Consider the following 18,101-nt stretch of genomic DNA (forward strand, 5'->3'; position numbering starts at 1 on the left):
TTGGGCTTATCCGGCCACAGATGAGTCACTACATCCGTCATCGCCAATCCGGACAATCTATTCAGCTCAGCCCACTCAGCCAACCGATCGGTCAACGGAAGTGAACGCTCCGGAATGTGGAATTGAGACCAAAAAAGCTCTTCTGTCTCGTGATCCTTTTGGCTTCGGAAATGCACAACCGCATCCGCCGCACTCGCCGCCAAATCCAGATAAGGATCCTCCGGACCCCACAGCTGGCCAAGCTGAGCATACATATGATCTGTGAACTTCCTGCGCAGCAGAAAGGGCTTGCCAGCCGCAATGTCTCCGACCTGACGCAGCTCCTCCTTTATAGCCCTCATTGCAGAACATGCATCCTTGGCTTCGGCGGTGGCCTTCTTCAGGTCTTCTTGCTCCGCTCGGCGTTCTTTTTTAAGAACCTCACAGCGGTCGGTAACATCCTTTAGCTTCACGGCCATTCCGGCCGTTTCCTCCCTACTTCGGCAGTGAGCAGCCCTTTCGGCTTCTAGCTCTTCGGCTGCCTTCGAGGCAGCCGCATCACTCCTTCGGGCCTGCTCCTTGGCTCTATCAAGCTCTGCCTGAAGGTCCTCCACAGCAGCGGCACCATCTGCATTAAGCATACATGTTGTAAGAAATGGGCATCAACTCCCTTCCTAGGTGACCACGGAGAAACAACCTACCTTGTGACTCGTCAAGTCGTTTATTGACTAGCGCGATGTCCGCATCCGCAACGTCGAGTTGCCGCTTTAGTTCGGCAACTCCATTAGCCCGGCTGGCCACCGGACTATCCGCCACCTGTGTAGGAAAGGCGAGAATTAATACCTGAGATTATGATCCTCGGCACGCTGTCGCTTTCGACAACATACCAAGTCTCAGGGGCTACTATCTATACAGGGCACGCTTTATGTGCAAAACTGTCAAAAGGTATGTCATTTTTACGTACCTCAAACCCCGCCAGCAAACTTCTGACGGCATCATGCAACCCGCCCTCGGCGGATGAAATTCTTTCAATCACCATACTCATCAATGTATGGTGACCTTCTGAGATAGACGCCCTCTCGAGCAGATCCTTCAGCTCCCCCGTACGTACACCAGTTGGTGCCGGATTCTCCGGCCCCGCCGGACTCGGGGATACCCTCCGCGACGACACCTCAGGGTCATCCGCCCCGCCTGATGGTGCGGCAGATGGAGGAGTCTCGCTCTCCATCATCTCCGGACGAAGGTCCCCCGAAGACAAGCTCGGCTGAGAAGGACGGAGATCCGAACTACAAGGTAAAAACTTCGGTTATCCTTAGAAGCAAAAATAGGGACGTCCCTTGTTACAACACTCCCTTTTTTCTACTTACGGCTCGCTGGAGGGCTGATTCCTTGGGGGAGATAGGGCGCCCGGGGCCTCCCCCGGCGTAGGACCCTCTGGGGAAGATTTCTTCCCCCGCTTTGAGGCCTTAGCCTCCGGGTCTTCGGAAGCGGCCCTCTTCTCCCCATGAAGGGAGGGATTCTCGATCCCCCCTTTCTCCAAAGCCTCCTTAGTAGAGGCGGTAGTTTCTTTGTTTTCCCCTTCGCCCTCCTCTAGAGGCGCAACCTCCAGCATCTTGACCAACACCGGATCTGGCGTGGTCTCTGGGAGGGGGGCCGGACACCGTATCAGTTTGGCTTGCGCTATCCACTCCTGTTCAAAGGACGGTTGGTTAAAAGGCAAATCCAAGAATATGCAAACAAACGGTATGTCCGGACACAAGGCTACTTACTTGAGCATCCGGGCGATTGCAGCTTAGGCCGGCATCCTCGGTCAATTCCGGACACACTTCTTGTGATCCGAAGAACAATTTGTACATTTCCACGGGCGTCGCGCCCATGAAGTGTTGGAGAGCTCGTGGCCCCTCTGGATTGAATTCCCACAGACGGAGGGGGCAACGTTTGCAGGGTAGAAGACACTGAATCAGCATAACCTGCATCACTACGACCAGATTGATCTCCCTCTCTTGGAGGTCTCGAATCCGGCCCTGCAATAGGGGTACGTCCTTTGACGGCCCCCAGTTGAGCCCTTGGTTGACCCATGACATCAGCCGTTGTGGAGGGCCTGAGCGAAAGATGGGCGGCGACTTCTGCCTGCTGCCCCTGGGAGCGGTAATATAGAACCACTCCTGTTGCCACAAGCCGAGCTCCTCCTGGAAAGAGCCCTCGGGCCATGGAGCATCGGCCCTCTTGCCTACAACCGCCCCGCCGCACTCTGCTTGACGCCCCTCGATCATCTTAGGCTCCACGTTGAAGGTTTTGAGCCACAAACCGAAGTGAGGGGTAGTGCAGAGGAAGGCTTCGCAGACGACAATGAATGATGAGATGTGGAGGATGGACTCCGGAGCCAAGTCGTGGAATTCCAACCCATAGTAAAACATGAGCCCTCTCACAAAAGGATCCATCGGGAAGCCTAAACCCCGACGGAGGTGGGACACAAACACGACGCTGTCGCCGGGCTCGGGAGTAGGAATGACTTGCCCTTTGGCGGGCAACCTATGCGAAATCTCGTAGGTCAGGTACCTGGCTTCTCTCAGCTTTAGCACGTCCTCTTCCGTGACGGAGGAGGGCATCCACTGGCCCTATAGGTCGGAGCCGGACATTGTTGAAGGTCCGAGACGCTCGAATCTGGGGCTCTGGGTGTTGGAACTCGGGGCGAGGGGCAGATTCGATTGAGGATTGAAGAAAAGAAACGTGCCTTGGTCTCATTATAAAGAGGGAGAATACCAAGAGCCGTCCCCGTGACCGTTTGGGACTCACCTTCGATAGAGGAGGCATGGCAACGGGCGCGGTTGGGTTACCCACGTCCGTATTGATGGGAATCCCGGAATAAGGGGAACACGATCTCTGCTTCAACAAGACGTGCCAAGGAAACTGATTCGCTAAACGCGCTGAGGTGGTATAATAAAAACGATTCAAGTAAAGGCTTGGTAGTGGTGTGACGTCACGCCACAAAATACGTCAGCAGATTGAACTTGTGTACATATTATTCTCTCTACGGTGGTATGTGGAATTTATTTTACAGAGCCGGACACTATCCTGATGTTCACAATCTTCTATGAATTATTCGGAGGAAGAACCCGCCTTGCAATGCCGAAGACAATATGCGCGCCGGACTCGTCGTCATTGAAGCCTGGTTCAGGGGCTACTGAGGGAGTCCTGGACTAGGGGGTGTCCGGATAGCCGGACTATCATCATCGGCTGGACTCCAAGACTATGAAGATACAAGATTGAAGACTTCGTCCCGTGTCCGGATGGGACTTTCCTTGGCGTGGAAGGCAAGCTTGGCAATACGGATATGTAGAACTCCTACCATTGTAACCGACTCTGTGTAACCCTAGCCCTCTCCGGTGTCTATATAAACCGGAGGGTTTTAGTCTATAGGACGAACAACCATTACAATAATCATACCATAGGCTAGCTTCTAGGGTTTAGCCTCCTTGATCTCGTGGTAGATCCACTCTTGTACTACCCATATCATCAATATCAATCAAGCAGGAGTAGGGTTTTACCTCCATCGAGAGGGCCCGAACCTGGGTAAAAACATCGTGTCCCTTGTCTCCTGTTACCATCCGCCTAGATGCACAGTTCGGGACCCCCTACCCGAGATCCGCCAGTTTTGACACCGACAGTTGCTATGGCCAATTTTGGTTGGGTCTATCCCCATTTTGCGGATTGTGTCCTTGTATAGCAGGTTTAGATCACTGCGGCCGTCCATTAGGACTTGTGTAAATTGGAGTCCGTCAATTATCGGATCTAATATCAAGGCAGTCCATCCTGCATTCCGGATACTTCTAGAGTAATCCTGATGGTCGAAGGTGATTGGATTTAACAGCCAGTGGCGGGACTCCTCTGGGATAGGCCGTATGGCGCGTACCTCTATGGGCGTCGCTCTATTTTTCCCTTTTGTCACGTGAAGTGAGTTAACTGTTTTGACTTCTTGTGGGAAATTCTTTTGTTTTCCGGTGCTCTGCTTGTGGGGTTCGTCATCGTCCTCGCTTGGTGTGTCGAGCCCCTTGTGTTCGGCGTTGAGTTTGCCGGACTGCTTGAAGACCCAACAATCTCTATGGGTATGGTTTGCAGGCTTCCCGGGAGTACTGTGGATTTGGCATATCTTGTCCAAAATTTTGTTTAAGTTAGATAGCTCGTCCCTATTATCCTTAAGGGGCGGTTTTTTATGATTCTATCGAGAGCTTTCGAATCCGGCGTTGACTGTCATGCTCTTCGGGTTGTTTCCCTTGGTCCGATGCTGGTCCTTGCTGCGTTGCGGTTTCCCGTTTCCATCCCTGACTTCGGATGCACTTGGGTCGCTGGTACTGCATCTTGCCAGCCAGCTATCCTCTCCTGCGCAAAAGCAGGTCATGAGGCTTGTTAATGCGGCCATTGTTCTTGGCTTTTCTTGGCCGAGGTGTCTGGCGAGCCATTCGTCTTGGACGTTGTGTTTGAAAGCTGCTAAGGCTTCGGCGTCCGGACAGTCGACTATTTGGTTCTTTTTAGTAAGGAATCTGTTCCAGAATTTTCGGGTTGACTCTGCGGGTTGTTGAGTTATGTGACTTAAATCGTCTGCATCCGGAGGTCGGACATAGGTCCCTTGAAAATTTGCCCGAAAAGCATCCTCGAGATCTTCCCAACTTCCAATGGTGTTTTCGGGGAGGCTTTTGAGCCAATGCCGTGCTGGCCCTTTGAGCTTGAGGGGTAAGTATTTTATGGCGTGGAGGTCATCTCCTCTAGCCATGTGTATGTGGAGGATGTAATCCTCAATCCAGACTCCAGGGTCTGTTGTTCCGTCGTACGCCTCTATGTTTACGGGCTTGAATCCCGCTGGAAATTCATAAGCCAGGACCTCATCGGTGAAACATAGGGGGTGTGCGGCACCCCTATATTTGGGTGTACCGTAATATTCGGATATTTGATGTGTTGCATTGCTTACTAGAGCTTGCTTTCTTGGCCCGTAGATAGATCTAATTGGGCCATCTTTTTGATGCAAATCCGTGTGCGGATCGCGTGCCGGCTTGTGTGCGGCGCCGTTTGCCGCTCTATGTTTGCCATGGGGTCGTCTATCCGACCGGGTGGTCTTTTTGTTCTTTGATTGCGGGGGCTCTATGGCCTCCTCATCAAATTCGGGCCGTAGTTTTCGCTTTGGGTAGCTCTTTGTTCGGTGATTATCGCCATATTTGTCTGCGGTGTTGAGTACTTTGCTCCATCTGATTCTGAGCGCATCTTCCGCTGTTTTGAGCTTCCACTTCCGCTTTTTCAGGCTACGCGCAGTGGCGACGAGCCTTTTGTGGAGGTTCTTCTGCTCTAGCAACTTGTCCGGCGTGAGATCGTCCGGACTGTTATCTTCGCCGGGGACGGATTGTTTATCCATATTGTCCTGTTCGGACGGTTGCTCGATATCATGTTCGTCGTCCACCGGTTTGCCCTGCTCTATGGCTGGGTCCGTATGGCTGCTGTCTTTGTCGAGGCGGGATTTTGAGTGGCGCTTACGTCGCCGTTTTGACTGCTTTTCGAGGGAATGATCCCTCATGGCGTCTCGTTGTTCCTCGTCGTCGCTTCCTTTAGGTGTATCCACCATGTATACATTGTGAGATGAGGTGGCTGTCCAGTGCCTTATAGGTGCTGGTTCATGCTTATCTCCTACATCGTCGTCCATATCGTCGATGTCTTCGGAGTCGAAATCGAGCACGTCGTTTAAACTTTCGACAGTGGCTACGAAGTGGGTGGTGGGTGGGCTTTGAATTTCTTCGTCGTCCGCATCCCAACCGTGCTGACCATAGTCCGGCTAGGGCTCTCCTAATAAAGAGAGCCACTTCAGTAAATTCAGGATGTCGCCAAAGGGCGAGTGTTGAAAGATGTCCGTGGTGGTGAACTCTATGATCGGCGCCCAATCGGATTCGATTGGCAGGGGTGCGGAAGGTTCCGGAGAGGAGTCCGGCACCTTGGAGCTATGAGCCTCGCAAAGGACATGGATGGTGTTCGGCTCAATCGCCATAGAGATCGCAGCCCCCGAGGTGGTGTCCAGCCACCCGTCCTTGATCGGCGCAGTCGACTCCGAGCTAAGGGTCGGAGCGGACACTGGTGCGGCCTCCAGGGCACTGTTCGGCGGTAGAGCTAGATCATGCCCATCGTGACAGTGCGGCGCACTTGGCTGTGGCTCGAACCCGTCGAAGATCAAGTCTCCGCGGACGTCAGCCGTGTAGTTCCAACTTCCAAATCTGACCTGATGGCCAGGGGCGTAGCTTTCAATCTGCTCCAGATGGCCAAGCGAATTGGCCTGCAGTGCAAAGCCGCCGAATACGAAGATCTGTCCGGGGAGAAAAGTCTCACCCTGGACCGCATCGTTGTTGATGATCGGAGGAGCCATCGGGCCTAAAGATGACGACACAGAGGAACTCTCAATGAAAGCACCAATGTCGGTGTCAAAACCGGCGGATCTCGGGTAGGGGGTCCCAAACTGTGCGTCTAGGCGGATGGTAACAGGAGACAAGGGACACGATGTTTTTACCCAGGTTTGGGCCCTCTCGATGGAGGTAAAACCCTACTCCTGCTTGATTGATATTGATGATATGGGTAGTACAAGAGTAGATCTACCACGAGATCAAAGAGGCTAAACCCTAGAAGCTAGCCTATGGTATGATTGTTGTCTATCCTAAGGACTAAAACCCTCCGGTTTATATAGGCACCGAAGAGGGTTAGGGTTACACAGAGTCGGTTACAATGGTAGGAGATCTACATATCCGTATCGCCAAGCTTGCCTTCCACGCCAAGGAAAGTCCCATCCGGACACGGGACGAAGTCTTCAATCTTGTATCTTCATAGTCCAGGAGTCCGGCCAAAGGCTATAGTCCGGCCATCCGGACACCCCCTAATCCAGGACTCCCTCACCGCTTCATCCAGCAATACCGCCGAATCAAAGTATGACATGCTGGTAAGCAGTATGACTAGTATCGCCCACAACTCACTTGTGTTCTACTCGTGCATATAACATCTACGCATAAACCTAGCTCGGATGCCACTGTTGGGGAACGTAGTAATTTCAAAAAAATTCCTACGCACACGCAAGATCATGGTGATGCATAGCAATGAGAGGGGAGAGTGTTGTCCACGTACCCTCATAGACCAAAAGCGGAAGACAACGCGGTTGATGTAGCCGTACGTCTTCACGATCGACCGATCCTAGTAACGAATGTACGGCACCTTTGCGATCTGCACATGTTCAGCTCGGTGACGTCCCACGAACTCTGATCCAGCAAAGTGTCGAGGGAGAGTTTCGTCAGCACGACGGCATGATGACGGTGATGATGAAGCTACCGACGCAGGGCTTTGCCTAAGCACCACAACGATATGACCGAGGTGGATTATGGTGGAGGGGGGCACTGCACATGGCTAAGAAATCAATGATCAACTTGTGTGTCTATGGGGTGCCCCTCCGCCATATATAAAGGAGTGGAGGAGGAGGGAGGGCCGACCCTCCTATGGTGCGCCCTGGAGGAGTCCTACTCCCACCGGGAGTAGGATTCCCCCCCTTCCCTAGTTGGACTAGGAGAGAAGGAAGGGAGAGAGAGGGAGGAAGGAAAGGGGGCGCCGCCCCCCTAGTCCAATTCGGACCAGAGGGAGAGGGGGCGCGCAACCTGCCCTGGTCTCCTCTCTCTCTATCCACTATGGCCCAATAAGGCCCATACACTTACCGGGGGGGGGGTTCCGGTAACCTCCCCGTACTCCGGTAAAATCCCAATTTCACCCGGAACTATTCCGATGTCCAAATATAGTCATCCAATATATCGATCTCTACATCTCGACCATTTTGAGACTCCTCGTCATGTCCGTGATCATATCCGGGACTCCGAACTACCTTCGTTACATCAAAACACATAAACTCATATTACCGATCGTCACCAAACGTTAAGCGTGCGGACCCTACGGGTTCGAGAACTATGTAGAAATGACCAAGACATGTCTCCGGTCAATAACCAATAGCGGAACCTGGATGCTCATATGGCTCCTACATATTCTACGAAGATCTTAATCGGTCAAACCGCATAACAACATACGTTGTTGCCTTTGTCATCGGTATGTTACTTGCCCGAGATTCGATCACCGGTATCTCAATACCTAGTTCAATCTCGTTACCGGCAAGTCTCTTTACTCGTTCCGTAATGCATCATCCCGCAACTAACTCATTAGTCACATTGCTTGCAAGGCTTATAATGATGTGCATTACCGAGAGGGCCCAGAGATACCTCTCCGACAATCAGAGTGACAAATCCTAATCTCGATCTATGACAACTCAACAAGTACCATCGGAGACACGTGTAGAGAATCTTTATAATCACCTAGTTACGTTGTGACGTTTGATAGCACACAAGGTGTTCCTCCAGTATCCGGGAGTTGCATAATCTCATAGTCATAGGAACATGTATAAGTCATGAAGAAAGCAATAGCAACATACTAAATGATCAAGTGCTAAGCTAACGGAATGGGTCAAGTCAGTCACATCATTCTCTAATGATGTGATCCCGTTAATCAAATGACAACTCATGTCTATGGCTAGGAAACTTAACCATCTTTGATTCAACGAGCTAGTCAAGTAGAGGCATACTAGTGACACTCTGTTTGTCTATGTATTCACACATGTACTAAGTTTCCGGTTAATACTCCCTCCGTCCCGAAATGTAAGACGATAGTATCAAAAAACGTCTTACTTGGGACGGAGGGAGTACAATTCTAGCATGAATAATAAACATTTATCATGAAATAAGGAAATAAATAATAACTTTATTATTGCCTTTAGGGCATATTTCCTTCAGCTTTAACACCAATCCGATGACTATGAGTAGCAAACCGGATACGTATAGTGGAGCAACCATTTGGAATAGCTCCAAGTGGAGCATGGTAGCAACATCTACAATATGACATAAAGATTTGCGAAGTACACGCAAATTTGAATGTTCCAGACCCGTTAACTAAAACCTCTCTCACAAGCAAAACATGATCAAACCCCATTACTCATTGGGTGTTAATCACATGGTGATGTGAACTAGATTATTGACTCTAGTGCAAGTGGGAGACTATTGGAAATATGCCCTAGAGGCAATAATAAATTGGTTATTATGATACTATGATAATCATTTATTATCCACGCTAGAATTATATTGATCAGAAACTCAGATACATGTGTGAATACATAGACAATAAAGTGTCCCTAGTGAGCCTCTACAAGACTAGCTCGTTGATCAAAGATGGTTAAGGTTTACTAACCATAAACATGAGTTGTCATTTGATAACAGGATCACATCATTAGGAGAATGATGTGATGGACAAGACCCAGCCGTAAGCATAGCATTTGATCGTATTAGTTTATTGCTATTGCTTTCTTCATGTCAAGTATCTGTTCCTAAGACCATGAGATCATGCAACTCCATGACACCAGAGGAATACCTTGTGTGTATCAAACATCGCAACGTAACTGGGTGACTATAAAGATGATCTACAGGTATCTCTGATGGTGTCTGTTGAGTTGGCATGGATCAAGACTGAGATTTGTCACTCTGTGTGACGGAGAGGTATCTCAGGGCCCACTCGGTAATACAACATCACAACAGGCTTGCAAGCAATGTGACTAAGGAGTTAGTCATGGGATCTTGTATTATGGAACGAGTAAAGAGACTTGCCGGTAACGAGATTGAACTAGGTATGGAGATACCGACGATCGAATCTCGGGCAAGTAACACACCGATGGGCAAAGGGAATTGCGTACGAGATTAGCTGAATCCTTGATATCGTGGTTCGACTGATAAAGATCTTCGTAGAATATACAGGAGCCAACATGGGCATCCAGGTCCCGCTATTTGTTATTGATCGTAGAGGTATCTCAGTCATGTCTGCATAGTTCTCGAACCCACAGGGTCTACACACTTAACCTTTGGTGACGATCTAAGTATAGTTGAGTTATTGTGTTGGTGACCGAAGGTTGTTCGGAGTCCCGGATGAGATCCTAGACATCACGAGGAGCTCCGGAATGGTCTAGAGGTAAATATTCATATATGGAAAGTTGTTATCAGGATTTTGGAAAAAGTTTAAGTTTTATTAGTATTATACCGGGAAGGTTCTAGAAAGTTCTGGAGTGGGGCCCACCTGCATGGGGGATCCACATGAACATGGGTAGTGGGGAAAGTTCCACAACCCTGGTCTAGGCGCACCAAGATCCTCCCTTAAAAGGAATAGTATCATATCCCAGAGGGATAAGATAAGGATCCCTAAAAAGGAGGGGATAGCGATCGGTGGGGAAGGAAAGGAGGGATTTCCTTCCTCCCCCTTTGGCCAACGACCCTAGGGACTTGGAGGGCAAGACACAAGCCCGCACCACACCTATATAAAGGTGGGGAGGCGTTGGGGGCAGCAAACCTTCAACCCTTGCCCGTCTCCATCCCGTTACACCTCCTCCACCTCGCGCAGACACTTGGCGAAGCCCTGCTGAGATTGCTCCAGCATCACCGCCACCACACCGTCGTGCTGCCGGGAACTCGGGCTACTACTTCATCCTTGCTCGCTGGATCGAGGAGGTGAAGGTGTCATCAAGCCGTACGTGTGTTGAACGCGAAGGTGCCGTTCGTTTGGCACCTGATCGGGAGTTCGTGGGATGGATCGTGATTGGATCGCGAAGATGTTCGACTATATCAACCACGTTTCTTAACGCTTCCGCTTAGCAATCTACAAGGGTATGTAGATCCAATCTCTCCTCTCGTAGATGTACATCCCATAGATTGATCTTGGTGAGCATAGGAATTTTTTTGTTTCCCATGCAACGTTCCCCAACACCGGATGGGAAATATCGGTGGGGTCGAGTTGGAATGTACGGTTTGGACATATTTGGATAGAGAAAGTGGCTGAGGGTTTTGGAGCATTATCACTAAGCAGTTGAGCAAATAGATCATTAAGCAACACCCCATCCCCTTTTATTAGTATTGGCTTTCCTATGGACTCAATATGATATTGGATCACTTAACCAAAAATGTAGAGTCTTGAGCTTTTGCCAATCCATGTCCTTAGCATTTTGAAGGGGTTCCACATCCTCTTGTCCTTGCCATGCCACTGTTGAACTTATCTGGAATATACTAGATAAAAGTAAAATTATTAGTCCAACAAAAGATATGTTGACATTAATTATCAAAACCATCAATGGAGCACTTGTGCTTTCAGTTGGACATTTTATAGAAGAAGTAAAAATGTCACTTGCAAGTTGCAAACAGGAATTTAAATAAAAAGAAGTTGGAAGTTTGGCTAGGGAATCTGTGGAGATGAAGCATGGTCTTTGGGAAGGATCAATATAAGAAATGAAGTTGCAAACACAAGATCCAATAAAAGAAAACAAACATCAGAAGATTATGGAGATGATGACATGATTGCAAAATAAAATGGAACCCACACCAACATAGCATCCAAGTCTTGATCATGTTACAAAATATGGAAGATCTTGCTCTTGGGTTGTTACGCCAGGACGACGGCGGGGCTCTCCTAGGGTTGCCAAATCAATCGGCAGAGCAGGACCAAAATGTCACCCTTGGGGTACAGACCTTAAAGGTGAGGGTTCTGCCCAGGCGATTTTACCCAAGAGCTTAGTAATTCAAGGGATTATTAGGAGATAGAGAAGGGATTTTTTGAGGGGTAGGAGATAGAGAAGAGAATTTTTTGAGGGGTAGGAGATAGATAAGAGAAATTATTTTTTGAGAAGAAGATAGAGAATATTTTTTTTTTTGAGAACTGATAGAGAAGGGATTTTTTTTATGAGGGTAGAGAAGAGATTTTTTTTTTGAGCACAAGGTAGAGAAGAGATAAGATGTAAATAAAGATAGTGAATTGGGCTGGGGCAACTACGACCTAATGAGCTGACAGCCCACGAATAGGATTGGGAAGGTGTGGATCCGGCTGCCGAACGGATCCAGCTTCGCAAGCAGAGTCGGAACTGAACACGAGAGTTGGGAGGAGTTGATGATTTCACGAACCCTAACAGTCACATCTCCCTCTATTCTTGTCTCAAAAAAAACATCTCCCTCTATTCGCTGGGCAGCGCATTGGATCGACGATTAGAGGTCGACCGCGCGAGCACGCCGCCGCCTATAGTCGCTCGCCGCCGCTTGGAATCGCCTCGCCGTCACGTGGAGGAGTCGCCCTCGCCCCTGCGAGTCGCCTCTTCCGCCGCAGCCGGTAGCCAGCAAGGTCGCTTCCTAACGAACCCCCTCCGGTCCTCCTGTGCTTGCTGCTGCCTTTCCCCTTCTCTCATCTGGTCCTCCCTTGCCGCTACGTGCTTGCTGGGTACTGGGCTGCTCACGGCTTGATGCTCCTGCTTTGCTTCGATGCTAAAAAAATTCTGTCTTTATTACATCTGCGTACTGTTCATGTTTATGTATGTGAAGGTGTACTAGTTTATCTGTTTTTCTCATGCAGATCCAACGTGCGAAAGCACATAACTGACTGGAGAGTATGGAGCAGCAGCAAAGTAGTCTTCCAGTATCTGAAGACATTGTCTTCAAATGTGGCGACATTCCAGCTAAAGAGAGGTAGTTCTAGGACACATCCTCCTTCATAAATTCGAACTTTGCAGTAGTGTCTTTTTGAGTAGTAGTCACCCCTTCCACTACATAATACTACTATATTTCATGGTACATTTATTGAAACTAAATCTGTTGTGTTCTATTCCTTTTTGTCTATCCTTGTGTATGTTATTGTAGGGAAAATCTACTTTGCATGCTTACCCATGCATGTACTCCTTGCGGCCAGCATCCCGATGAGATTTTTATCTATATAGCATAGTTTTAAATAGCGGGCTATGCCAGATAGCTGTGGCCGTCCAAATCAGCTATAGTGGGGCTATAGCGAGGTTATAGCCGGCCATTTCATAACTTTACCGGACAATTTGTACATGAATAGTGGCAAGTACTCCCTCTGTAAAGAAATATAAGAGCGTTTAGATCACTAAAGTAGTCATCTAAACGCTATTATATTTCTTTACGGAGGGATTACCATTTAGCGGTACCTTGCTCAAACTGCTATAGGTGGGCTATAGCCGGTTATTTGAAACTTTACTATATAGAGAGAGCACATGCATGCATGCAATATTCTCCTATCTCATGCTAACATCATCACATCAATTCCGAAATTCAAGTTTTTGAAAAACTTCCGATTAGTTCCTACCCTTCTTCACTGTTGAGTTTGTCTCGACGAAGGCTTTGAAACAAGATCCCATGTTGACAATGTTTTGATGTTTTTCTGTCAACACCAGTTGCTAGATTATGTTACCATAGTTGTCATCTTAGTAGCGAACAGTTGTCATGATGATTATGTATAGTTACCTAACAATAATTTTGTATAATGTTAGTCATTGCAATGTTATGTAGATCTTGAGAGTGAGTATTCAAGTGTTAAAGATAAGTAAGATGAGGTATCAACCCATACAAGTATCATGAATCAAGTCTTTAAGTTGTGTATATCAACGTTCATCAATACCAAGTGGCTAATAACGTGGCAAGTGAGTGACAACTGGACTGGGATTTTTTTTTCAAAGATGGGATCTAGTTTCGAAGATCTCACCGTGAGGAAGTTAATGGTGAAAGCAGATCATCAATCGGGTTAACAGCTTGAGAGATAATACTTTTAAAAATTTGAATTTTAAAGAACCTTTAAGTGATGTTTCTTATGTGCCGTTCTTGCATGTAGGGCTGGGTGTTTGGTTTATATGGTTAATACGCTTTGGTTTATTCAATTTTTTAATATAATTTCAGTTTTTGAGGAATGGCCACCAAAATAGTCATACAGAAATTAGCCACCGAACCATATTAACCGGAACATAACGGTTTGGTTTGTTCGGTTAACCAAAAAACCGAAGTACATGCACCCATCAGTTTAACAGTCATGATTCATGAGCAGCGATTTGCATTGTACGGTACAGAATGCACAAAATATTCACAAAAGCTAGCAACATCAACAGCAAATATAATAATCAACATGTCACATCATTTGTGGCAGTGAATAATACAACTTTGATATATATACATGTGTAATTGTGTATAAAGGGATAGTGAGCAAATTCTCACATACGAACATATAACAAATAGTCTCACGTATGTAGCAGCAAAATCAAATAGCATAATTCTTATTTTCTCACACACAAGCGGAGGGAAATCAAACAAAAGGCTATCAAATAGCTGAACTCATGACAGAAACGTGAATAGATGGGACTTCATCACATAAACAAGGCTTCAAACTCTCAGATCTGCAGTACTACTTCCATTTTTCCATACGACAACCTTACTGGAAGCAAACATCTGAGGATCTTGTACAATGAATTGTTAGTATTTTAGTAGCAACTACATGAACAACATGTCTATTCCCAATCTGATAATTTGTAACTGATAGGTAGTAAAGTTATTAAGGGACCACACCAAGATTTAGGAAGTGAAATCATCGATGATGATCGAATTATCCTTACTGGTGTTGTTCACAGAAATATTGAACCCATTAATTTCTTCAAGCAGTGCTGAAAATATAAGTATACAATAATTAAGTAATGAGGAACATAGGAGAAATTAAAGAAAAATAACTCAAGTAAATTATCGACTTACTTTCCTCTAGCTTAGCCAATTCTGCGGTCTCCTCTTTGTCATTTACATAAATAGATTGCGGCAACCAATCTTGTGTACAGACAAGTGCTTGGACAATGAATGGAGTTAGAGAGCTCCTGAATTCATCTAAAACACGACCACCGTTGCTGAAGGCCGACTACGATGCAACCTCAGATATAGGAATTGCTAAAACATCACTGGCCAAGTGTGACAAGACTGGGAATCTACAAGAATTGAACTATCACCACTCAAGAATGTCAAACTTGTTGCTACCTTCTTCATTCTCTTCGGAAAGACACTTCTCAAGTTCAGATTTACTAGCATTAAGTCCACGAGTGCTGGTCCTCATATTTTTAGCAAGTAAGGACTTCATTAAACTTGTGCCACAGGCTTCAGGTTCTTGTGTTTCGTTGGATGGCTGCACCTTATTGCTTGGAGCATATATCTTTCCATATTCTTCAAACAACTCGCGAAGTGTCTTACTTATTCAGTCAAAACTAGTTGCCTTGGGTCTCACCAAACATCTCCAGAGTAGCTATCTTTGTATAAACATCTTCAGGATTCTTCTTGCACATTTTTAAATGAGAGTGGGGCAGATGTACCATTGGTTTTTCATTCACATCAAAGCTCACGTTTGCAGTAGTTGCACTTGCCCCTCTAAAACAGCTCCCTCTTTGATCTTGGTGAAACTATCCCAGACATCTGTCTTGGTGCCATCTCTCTTTTTCTTGGGCTTCACCGCTTCCTTCTTTTCAGCATCGTCCAATGCTTCCGACTGCTGTGCCTTCTTCTCAGCATTCTCAGATGCATCCGTCTGCTGCCTATTATTCTCAGCATTCTCCTTTCCCTCTGTCACCACCACTAAGCTCCGACATTCTTGATTGCTAAGCTCTATATTTGGTTCTGACATCTACAAATTGGACAAGAACAAGATCAGTCAGTGTTCAATTCAGTCAAGCAAACAAGTGAACTTTCTAAAACGTAAGATCATGTGGAACATGAAAAGTATCATGTACAGGAGAATACGTGTGATGCCTCACAAGTATGCAGCTTTCATTTGGTGCCTTTTTTAGGGAATTTGATATGTATTATATATGGATCAGAATAAGCACATGCACTGAACCATAAACTAATTAGTAATTTGTTCCATGAGGCACAGAGACATACACTAGAAGATCCATGCACCAAAATCGTATAAATATTTGCTGCAAGGATACACTAGCTCATGACTATTCATTGCTTGCAAAACAATAGTAAAATATTCCTAGTAGATCAAATTAATCACAAGCATGCTGTTATCTACTAGTGTTCTACTTGTATTAAGAGATTAGAACTTGGAGAAGCCAGCGAAGTACTTGTGAGAGGCTGGACTGATGTCCGTCACAACCAACTGACTTGCTGCTGACTGCTGAGTGCTGACTCACCGTAGCCGGCTAGATGTGTAGTTGACCGCCCTAGGTTGGAGAGGAGAGGGCGCCGCGTGATGAAGTGATGGCAACGGCTAGGTTTACGTACATGTGAACGTGGGGCGATTACATTAGGTAGTATTAGTAAATTAGGACTTGAATTAGGCTGGGCCGATTGGCAAATCGGCTGTTGCGCTCAGAGTCACAGGAACCAGCCACGTAAAGATCGGCTTCTTCGGTGGTTACAGTTTTGACCACCGGAAACTGAACGTACATGGAACACCGAACACCGATCGAAGTTTGCACCAATATATTATTTGATTCTAGAATTTTATATGTAAGAGATATCCGTTGCTAGTCATGAAATATATTGCTTCTGGTGCTTTTTTAAAATTGATGTATTCTATTTGTAATGTATAATAAGATGCTTTGCTCAAACGCATCATTTTTATGCATTTGTGTTTTGCATTGCTATCTTTTCTTATTAGTGTTTTACACCCTTTAGACTAGCTTTAATTTTTAAGAGGACTCCATTTAAACCTTTCTTGTTTTGAGCTAATGTATTATGTGCATGAACAGGCCTGCAGTGGAGCCATTTGACCCATCTAAAGTTGACCCATGCAAAGGACAACCATCTGGTGGTGGTGACAAAGAACCAAAGTCATCTGGGCAATCTGATGGTAATGATCAAGAAGCAAAGACATCTGGACCATCTGATGGTTATGGTTGTGATGACATCCCGGGGAATAATCATGATGGTGAAAAAGACAACGAGAATGATCATGATAGCAACCCCGTACCAAGTACGATTAGTAAAATAACTGCTCCTTTCATGCTAAGATTGATCATCGGCAAGAGATGTGTGCAACCCTTAAGCAACCATCCATCTATTCCTTCACTTTTTTCTATCAGTGGGAGTGGAAACCATAATTCGGTTCCTTTAGTTAGACCTGGTTTGCATGAGGTGCCAGAACTGATTAATGGGAGTGAAACTGGTTGGGTTAAGAATTTTGTTGAGCGATGTAGGGCTAATTTGATCAGCAAACCTACCCCCCCCAGCACCAGTTGGGGTGTGCACATCGACTTTGAGTGGCCAGCCCCTCCTGGAAATATTTGCTGTTCACACCAACCTATGCAAGGTCAACACCATTGGAGTTTATGATGATCGAGGTGGTGTTTTAATCTACAAGTACAAGAACAGAGAAAAGGAACAATTTATTGAGAAAAGAAACCGTTGGCAGTCAAAAAATATAGGAAGAGACCCTTATGATTTTATGGTATGATGTTTTTTCGTGAAGTGTATTTCCTTTTTTCCTTTTAATGATTGTGGAGACTTGTCCATTGATTCTTTTATAATATATATGCAGGTTAAACTTGTTCTCATTGGCCCGAGCCGTGCTATGTCAGCTTATGCGGATGGCTGGCTCATCGAAGTTGATGTGCCGCCAGAATCCTCTTTGCTGCCTGAAAACCACGCAACAAAGAAAATAGCTGGTGGAGTATTCAAAATGTCATTAGATCTGGATGATGACTTCCTCGACAAACCTAGGACTAGTATCATCTTCGCCAGAGGGGGATTTGTGCATTTCACCTATGTGGTTTTCAATAATGCAGTCAAAGCTTCAGTTACATTTATGCTCCATGCTCGTTGCCAAGATAATCTCCAATTTGTTTGTCACTGTAAAGTGCAGGGTGAGCTGACATTACATGTTGGAAACCTTCCCATCGGATGCACTGTTTTCATAAATCAAGTTGAGGATGAAGCCGTGTATTTCATGCCATGCGAGAGTTTCAGAGAGAATTGTCTAGGATTAAAGCTTCCCTTAACCCGGAATGTTCTTGCTTTACCTATTGGATCTCTTGTCTGTGCTAAGGGTACTTTGATGGTGGGGAATGATATGTCAATGGTTGTAGATCAGTCTTTTGTGCTCGAAGGATATACTTCCCAGACTCAGTGGCAGGTGGATCAGTCTTTCGATGCTACTATATGCATCGTGTCAAGTTCTCTCTTCATGGAGTGGTAACTATATGTTCTGTAGTAGTAGACCGGAGTTCGTTAATC

At 46.4% G+C, this 18,101-nt stretch overlaps 1 protein-coding gene across 1 annotated transcript; it reads left to right on the plus strand.

The window, feature by feature from the left end:
- Positions 1–16,610: 16,610 nt before the first annotated feature.
- Positions 16,611–18,095, plus strand: LOC119321105. Its single transcript, XM_037594937.1, has 3 exons — positions 16,611–16,842; positions 17,081–17,316; positions 17,407–18,095. Exons 1-3 carry the CDS (start codon positions 16,611–16,613, stop codon positions 18,061–18,063), a joined length of 1,125 nt encoding a protein of 374 aa, XP_037450834.1. The 3' UTR covers positions 18,064–18,095.
- The last annotated feature ends 6 nt before the right edge of the window (positions 18,096–18,101 follow it).

The sequence above is a fragment of the Triticum dicoccoides genome, chromosome 6B, assembly GCF_002162155.2.
Source record: "Triticum dicoccoides isolate Atlit2015 ecotype Zavitan chromosome 6B, WEW_v2.0, whole genome shotgun sequence".
Taxonomy (NCBI): Eukaryota; Viridiplantae; Streptophyta; class Magnoliopsida; order Poales; family Poaceae; genus Triticum; species Triticum dicoccoides.

Coding starts and splice junctions, on each gene's coding strand:
- LOC119321105 (XM_037594937.1), top strand. CDS start 16,611: ATGAACAGGCCTGCAGTGGAGCCATTTGACCCATCTAAAGTTGACCCA. Junction 16,843..17,080: donor TGATAGCAACCCCGTACCAA/GTACGATTAGTA, acceptor TAATTTGATCAG/CAAACCTACCCCCCCCAGCA. Junction 17,317..17,406: donor GAGACCCTTATGATTTTATG/GTATGATGTTTT, acceptor ATATATATGCAG/GTTAAACTTGTTCTCATTGG.